This window comes from Anneissia japonica, unplaced genomic scaffold (genome assembly GCF_011630105.1).
Source record: "Anneissia japonica isolate Jap-2015-1 unplaced genomic scaffold, ASM1163010v1 scaffold288060_len1141017_cov207, whole genome shotgun sequence".
Classification (NCBI taxonomy): domain Eukaryota; kingdom Metazoa; phylum Echinodermata; class Crinoidea; order Comatulida; family Comatulidae; genus Anneissia; species Anneissia japonica.
Window position 1 is genome coordinate 946,517 of NW_022712486.1, and position 9,120 is coordinate 955,636.

The window sequence follows — 9,120 nt, forward strand, 5'->3', positions numbered from 1 at the left end:
GACTTCAAGGTTGAAAGCCAGAACACCAATCAATAAATCAACCATTTTCCATTCAAAGCATTTATGTTAATTTCCCTACCTTACTAAATATTCTTTGTGTATTAATAAAGGCTAATGCAACCCAACTCATGCTATTTCAAAATGCATTAACATTTAATATAGTGTTTTTATTGTTGAAGGCTACATTTTTTAAGTCAGTTCATATAGTTAATGACATAATACAGGTGGTATTATATTTCTACTAAAAACAGAGCTATTGAAAGCTTTAATACAACAACAAATAACCTCACAATAAAATGATAAAGTTGTAAATATTAAGATCCAACACTTAATCAATCAACGTTATACAAACTGGTGTTAAGATCGATTCATTTACAAAATTTGTATTGATTTTCTCTATTGTAATTTGAGTTGCCATGACCTAGATGTCTGCCAACTCAGCCATTCCCTTTCCCAAGACATTTTGATAAAACGACATGATGGGAAAATTGGATTTGTACAGCGGTATCCTTAAAAAATAGTTTAGTAAAATAATTTATTAATAAATTGCTTTTTCTTAATATTGTGTATAAATTTTAATTTGTTTCCTCTTCTTTCTCAATATTTTTTTCTTTCAAGCAGTTCCATATTGTTTATAATCTGACTGTCCACTGATAAATTGCTGGCATAATTAACTATAAAGATGTCTACTTCATTTACAAGCATTTAGATTTTTTATGTTAACATTTTGCTAGATTTTTCTAAATGCAACGCAGGTATTAAACAAAAAAAAAAGTGACAGGCTCAATGACATGAATAACGAGCATTCCAAAGAAGCAACCATGAATTAATATAGGTAAAAGAAACGGTAAAGAAATAACATGTGACCTTTCCGCTACGCTCCCCCTCCCCCACTCCATTGGACATTATTGCTAAGGTCCCAGAAGGCGACAGTGTTAAGACATACGCAAACACAAGAATTTGTGGGACAACATGTGTTTGTGATACATGTGCATATTCCTGGCCCTTTTCTGATTGGTCGGTTGTTAGGTTCGATTAAATCTGTGGAAAAGTCTAATGCACACAGGCATGGACTACTTCAATATGCACTGTATGATATTGTACAAAACTTGGACCTTCTGTTTGCCAACTGCCTCAATGTTCAATATTCCTTTTGAAATTCTTATTTTTGTTTGCTTTGTTTTATTTCTTATATTAATTGTTTTGAATCCACCTTCCAATGAAAAAAAAATGTAGTTCATAATAAATTATTATAATCAACAGTCAAGCAGACAAGACTTGGAGAAATATATTTCTTCATTGTAAAAGATATTATAAAAATTAGTCAGTCTCAGCTGACTCATCTATTAATAATTATGCAAATTAACAAGGCAACCAGCTGGATTTCCCACTACACAAGTCAAATTATTTGCATACTGTATGTACTATTAATTAACCAAAAGAATTTTTTTTAAAACATGATTATACAATCAGATTTGAACAAAATGGAAAATACAATAATGGAATGGTAAATGGTCATTTACACTTTCTCTTCAATTTTAAGATCAAGTTACAAACCTTTTTATATATAGTATTTGCATTTATTAAGTTATATTAAATTTTTTATTCTTTTACCGTTCATTATGAAACATCCCAGAACAACTTACAATGGCCTAACATCGCCCAGTTTCTCTTCCACCAAAGAGCTTAGCTCCTGGACCTCAACAAGGTCATGATATTTGTATAGTGTACAGTAGTGCTAGCCTCCGTCAAAATTTGCCAGAACCCATTTTTAAATACTGAACATAACAGCTTCTCAACACTTCAAGTACTGTATGTTCTGCTGGTTATTAACTGTGCCAAATTATTTCTATCTGTGGTATACCTTAACATCACTAACGCAGTTTTATAATGTACTGACAACACAAATTAGTCCAGGCATACACTGTATGACATGCATTGGCACAATAGCTGCATTTATAATTAACAGGCGCTTAAAATAGCTCGTTAGAATGTGAAATTGGTAATTAGTGAATAAAGTCTCTATTGTGGCATTTTTCTCTTACACTTATGGCAAAGATGACATGTTAATAATGAACGCCACAACAATAGAAAAAAACCTCATTGAAGATGTAGGCCTATTATACATTGTCTATGTTGGGCTAAATATTACTTTTATATTTACTTGAATCAAAATCATAATAAAGGGATACATACGTATTCCTTTGTGTATTGTAGAACCTAAATTAATTGTCTATTAAGATTTTTATATTAAAGTCTGAAATCACCAAAAACAAAATAGTTTGACATGAGCAACTTTGAAAGTTTAAATTTTCATGGATTCTCCAGACTATAGTATGTTTACAATGTACTTCAGAAAGCAGTTTCTGTTTTGTAATGAATTGTGTATGGACGGAAGGATTTTTTGGGGATTTTATGTGCTATTTGGGCAGTATCCAAAATTGACAGATACTTGTTTCAACAGGTCAACTGCTGCTAAACATGGCCAATGTATTAGTTACAGATAGGTACTTGGAAGGATGGTACTTATAATATATAAGATGAATTGTCCAGATTTCCATATAGCAAGTATGTGTTTGCAATGTACTTCAGAAAACAGTTTCTGTTTTGTAATGCATCGTGTATAGATGGAAGGATTTTTTGGAGTTTTATGAGTTATTTGGGCAGTATACATAATTAACAGATGCTTGTTTTAACAGCCTGTCAATTACTGCTAAACATGGCCAATGTGTTGGTTACATATAGGTACTTGGAAGAATAATATTTATAATATATAAAGATGAATTTTCCAGACTTTCATACAGTATATGTTTACAATTTACTTAGAAAACAGTTTGCAGTTTTGTACTGCATCATGTTGTGTTGATGCCTTCTGTCATGTTTTGTAATGAATTGTGTATGGACAGAAGGATTTTTTGGGGATTTTATGTGCTATTTGGGCAGTATCCAAAATTAACAGATACTTGTTTCAACAGGTCAACTGCTGCTAAACATGGCCAATGTATTAGTTACATATAGGTACTTGGAAGGATGGTACTTATAATATATAAGATGAATTGTCCAGATTTCCATATAGCAAGTATGTGTTTGCAATGTACTTTAGAAAACAGTTTCTGTTTTGTAATGCATCGTGTATAGATGGAAGGATTTTTTGGGAGTTTTATGAGTTATTTGGGCAGTATACATAATTAACGAATGTTTGTTTTAACAGATCAACTACTGCTAAACATGGCCAATGTTTTGGTTACATATAGGTACTTGGAAGAATAATATTTATAATATATAAAGATGAATTTTCCAGACTTTCATGTATATGTTTACAATTTACTTAGAAAACAGTTTGCAGTTTTGTACTGCATCATGTTGTGTTGATGCCTTCTGTCGTCCATTATACACTACTGGTATTTATTTCCATGATACTTTTCAATCAAATCTATCAAAACGTGATTGATACTGATAGGAGACATAATGCTGAATGCATTTGTGCACAAGGGTCAAAGTTCACCAGTAATAAAAATGATTTTTATACAGCTACATTCCTAAAAGCAATTTATGGAGATAGATGCCCTTTAAAAACAATAAATAAAAAATACAGAATATGAAGCTGCAGTACATAATGATATATACCTGTAATATTCTTTAAAAAGTTTGGTTCTTGAAGTGAAAAAAATCAGTTATATAATAACAAAGTATAAAAAATCACTATCGTATAGTTGGTTTGACAATTCACCATTATAAATACTGTGCCTACTGTATTCAGGCCAGCATCTACAAAACGAGGGAGGGGATTCTAAGTATCGGGTTAAGGGACATCACCTAAGAGCCAAATGGGGTTCAGAGGGCTTTAAAGATGTCTTGCAATTTTAAAAATAGTATATTTGTAATAATCCTACAATAGAAATTTTTGTGAAGGAGAGAATCATCCACTGAGTATAGAGGGAGGGATTTTAAAGGGTTCATTGGCTATTTGGGTTGGGGGTTTGCTGAACAAAAGGGAATTTTCTGAAAAATCCCCTGGCTACGGGCCTGATATCTTGTATAGTTTATATCTTAAATTAAAAAACTTTACTTGCAATTAAAGTAAATTGCCAAACGCAATTACCGACACTCAATTAGGCCAAGTGTCAATGACCAAAAAATGATAGCCAATGACCTATACTACTGTAGAAGCATACTGGTAACACTGACAGTCAATACAAAATGACCAATACCAAATTAGCTAATAATATTATAACCAACGGTCAAATCGCCAACAGTCAATGAACAATTAAAAAGACCAATTACAAATACTGTACCAATAAAGTCTGATGACCGAAGACCAAGACAGTGGCCAATTTCGCCAATGAACAAGGACCAATATACTGATATCCAATGAACTTGGACAATACAGTCAATGAAAATGGACCATACCTGATTAATAAATTTCCTTCTACCTTAATTTGGTAAATCAATGGCCGTGTTTCATTATTGTATTACCTGCATTACAATTCATTAAAGGAATATTGGTGATCTAGGCAATGCAGCATACGTAATTAACAACTACAGTATTTGATTCAACTGGTCAGCTGCTGCTAAACATGGCCAATATGTTGCTATATTGCCTGTAGGTACTTGGAAAGACGCTACTTATAATATCAAGGTCAACAATGGAAGGCACATGAGTAAAAATTGCAAGCCATCCAAATCTCATTCCCTTTGACAAGGTTTTCAAAATAAAAGCACGCTGATTCAGTAGTTGCTGTAGTTCTCTCATGGACTTTTGCTAAAAAACTCAAGGGGAAGCGATCCCCTCTTCAAAACCAATTCTTTTTGTCATACTTCATATTTTATTAATTTCATAGCTCAGGAAGACTCATAGATTTGTAAATTTCATGTTCACATGGGCGTACGGTGAAAAATCTAAGGGGGGAGGTTCGAAATGAAAGCGCAGGGGGCAAGCTGAACTTGGAGCAATTTAGTGAAGCTTTCAGAATTCGCGGGGTGCGTTATTTGTGAGTGAAGCGAGCATATTTAAAGGGCACTTTCTTTAAAAGGTGGGGTCGACCCCACCCCCCACGGTACGCCCCTGTGTTCATCAACAAAACTGGTTCAATTTCTTGTACTGTACAAGCTAGTAAAGACCGTGGTACAGTACCGTATGTCAGTACAAAGTGCTATATAAATATAGTACGGTACTACAGTACTGCTCACAAAAACATCTGAAATCTATATTAAGTTTAAATCTAATGTTTACTTACAATAGAAATTTCAAACAGCTTTCTGTAAAGAATGTGGCATTATTTCAACATCTGAATTGTTTTCATGTTGGGGCAGAATCTTAATTTAATAATAATTAATATTTTAAATAATGCACACATTTCCCACCCAAAAGATTGGGTGCTCAAAGCAGAGTGTATTAATAATTATGTCTTTTTTTAGCTTTCATTTATTCTGTGCTATAAAATATTCATTTTTTTTTTTTTGTCTTATTTTTTTTCCCTTCCTTTTATATGCTTTCATCTTGTCTTTGAATGCCTTTTTTCATTTATCATTTCTAATATTTTTCTTAATTTTCATCTTTTCAATTCTTTACCTTTTTATCATTTCATTTTTCTTTTCTTTCTAGTATCAAAGCCTTCCCAATAAATTCCAAATGTTATACTGTACTTGAATTTGACAAAGGCTGTGTTTCTGAATAACACCTGGACCGTTAACAAAATTATCCTTTAATTACCCTCAGCCGTGCATGAATAAGTAATGGTTAATTTTGTTAACTTCAGATTTAGATCACCATGGAAACCAGCAACAGTGAATTGACATAGGATTAACATAGGTCAGATGATGTTAGCTGAAGACTCATCTCCCTATGACTATAGTAAATTTTTTTTTTAAATTTCCTCAAATAAATTATGTTGGATAAAATAATACCTGAACCCCAAACCTCGGGATTCAGGTCGGAAGACTTGATACGCAGACAGTGAATACGAACGCATCACCCCAGCGGAAGAAAAGCTCCACCCTATGAGCATACTGTTGTACACCCATAACAGCTGTTAGTGTTGCTGGCCTCTGTAATAACGGTTTTTACATAGAGTGCGTGCTAATTTCATATGGTATCTCGTGTTGACCATATAGAACAGTAGGTCGATATTTCTATTGTCTTGCTAAAATTTAAAGATAACCAACTATAGTAAACACCAAGAATAGTACCACCAGTTTGGCCAACTAAACTACTGTAAGCTACTTTCCCATCAGAAAGTTCAGGGAGTGAAGCTTTAGCTGGTGGTTCAGATTCTTTCCTTCAAATCCAGGGTTTAAATCATGAAGTAAGCATTTTTACTAACAAACAAATAAAATCCTCACTATAAGACCTTGTAATGCTTTCATCTAGTTGAGTCACTCGTTAGATGTGAAGACATTAAAAATAAACTTCAATTCAATCCACTAACAATAAAATTACATCATAAGAGAAAAGGGGTCACTGAGCGGTCAAAGTACATGATTTAACGAATTTCCCATAAAACACTCATAAAAAGATTACTTTTATGCTGAAAAACTGTCAATTAGAACAAAAGGAAAATAACAATACAAATTGTATTATCAATGATAGTTTAACAATTTAATTTTTTTTTAAAGCATTGGATTGGTCTAAATTCACACAAATCAAATTTAAAAAAAAGCTACAATACCAGAGGTCAATAGAGAATATCTGTGTACAGTTACACAGAACAAATACACTGCTCAATAGATTGATAAAATCTAGCACACGACCTATCAGGGTTACCATTTTGATGTCTCTTCTCACGTATTTCATTTCAGTTTTGAATCTTGAGTATCCGTACACAAACAGGCAACATCGATTCATTTATTTGGATATTTTACCTAAAGTTAGTCTCGAACAAAGGACAGAGCTTGAATTTGATTTGTTCTCATTTGGAAAAAACACATGTGTTTATTGATTCTAAAGCTCAAGGTCTAATTAAGATCAAACGAATGTTATTTAATTATCTACTAAGACTCCCGTTTTTACATACACTTTGTTAAAAGAGCATTACATTTGCTGTCTGATCTAGTTCTTGTTCAATCGTATTTATGTCGTCGGCATACAATTATAGATCCGGTATTTGAAAGCTCGTCTTTTAAAGACCTGTTGGGTTTTGGTTGTGTCAGCGACTGTGAGGGGACTGGTTCAAGATCAATCCCAAGTGTCTGTGAGATGAGACTCAATTCATTCAATTTTCAAAAGGCGGCCAAATCTACTCCATAAACAATATATAATATATTGATATTGGTTATGGACCTAGAGGACTTTAGTAGTATAGCTACATCGCCTAAATAAAGTCAACCTACGGTAAACAACTTTTAACGCGACTAAAGCACCTACACACCAGTTCTGTCAACTGCTTTCATAAATTCCAGAATCAGACGACACATGAGAAATCACAGTTTTGAAAGAGAGAGTTTACCTGTCGATGTTCTATCCATTTCGATTGCTTGATTCAGCTTCTTCGTTTATGAACAATTCCAATCATTAATTCCGATTAATTAGTGGCACCATAATTATCGTTTGTATTATTTCTCCAAAGACTGAGACATCATATACTTCTTCGCGGCAAAAGCTTTACTTCTATCTATTTCTCATCGCATCTCTAACTATGTGTTTAAAGGTTCTTCGCGATCTTACCACACAGCTGTAGTTGGCAGTTGTGTTACCACCACCATCCGGGTCGTTCTTCAAAATGAGGGCGCCAAAGTCAAATTGATATGTATCATCACGGCATTTTTACGACAAAAACTAACAATACCTGATCAGTGATAGGACCACCACCTCCCGTCTACCCACGCCTTTGTTTCTAATGTTTCTTTCCAATACATTCAATGCTTAATTTCAAAGATATTTTGTTCATTGAAAAGAAAATGCATAATTTAGAAGCCGAGAAAAAAAAAGATGATGTTGATGATGATAAGATATGTGACGATGATGATAAGATATGTGACGATGTGGTTAGCATTTGATGATGATGGTGGTGATGATGATGCTGGTTTTTAGGCCTAATATTGATGCAATAATTAAGACAACAATTATGATAATTAAGACGATGATGAAGGTGATGAAACGATACGACTTATCGGGTTCACTTTCAGATCAGTAGCACCCATCACTTTGATGGTGCACCCAAGAACTATATCTAATATAAAGAAAGCAAAAAGAAGTTCAAAATAACGTAGGCCTACACTAAAACTAAAACGGGTAAAAAGTATAACATTAAAACTAAATCAAGTCAGAAAAAGAAAATACAAAACTTCAAACCAGAGAAAAAAAATATTTACGATCATGATGATGATGATAACGATGATAATGGTGGTCGTTATATAATGCTGATGATGATTGTTATATAATAATTATGGTTTATTATTATTATTATTATTATTATTATTATTATTATTATTATTATTATTATTATTATTATTATTATTATTATGTAAATGGTGTTAACAATTTTGATCATAATGACGACGACGGTGATGATAGTGATGGTCTCGACGACGGCAACACGACGACGTTGATGAGGATGATGATGACGACAGCGTTGATGTGATGATAATGATGTTTGTTGATAAATATTAAATTATTAGTCCGTACTTCCGTGCCATTAACTACACAAGCGATAGTGACAGTGTCGTGGCGCACTTCAATTATAGTTTTTATGCCAATATCCTAATAAACAAAGTGTACTGTGTCGGTGTGACGTTGCAAATATCTACACTAACGATGTATCTATAAATATTGATCATAGGATGAACTATCCCCGATGCTCGTAAGACTCACATCTCCTCTCTCATCACATCCTAAAAAACACGCGCCCGACCCCTTAATGAATAAGAACAGCAGTATATACGAGTAATTTAGTGATCTGGAATCATAGGACTAATAGCGCTTACAGAATAACAATTCGTAGGGAGAAAAAAAGAAATATGTACTTTCTACATATTAGTAGACTCCAAAATTGATTTAATAAGCCCTTGAAACCCTAAACGGGCCCCTAAATTGTCAAAATGGACCACTTTCGAAACCCCTTTAATCGATTGACCACGCCCACTTTGCTTTCGTCGGGGAAATCTGACCCCTCGTCGGGGGAA

The 9,120-nt window shown here is 33.4% G+C and overlaps 1 protein-coding gene across 1 annotated transcript in view; it reads right to left on the reverse strand.

The window, feature by feature from the left end:
- Positions 1–7,687, reverse strand: part of LOC117107877 (voltage-dependent L-type calcium channel subunit alpha-1D-like) — a 13,164-nt gene extending 5,477 nt beyond the window's left edge. The window contains exon 1 of the mRNA XM_033249698.1: positions 7,446–7,687. Within this exon, the coding sequence (XP_033105589.1) occupies positions 7,446–7,464 (19 nt within the window). The 5' untranslated portion in view covers positions 7,465–7,687. The remainder of the gene's footprint in view (positions 1–7,445) is intronic.
- Positions 7,688–9,120: the final 1,433 nt, after the last annotated feature.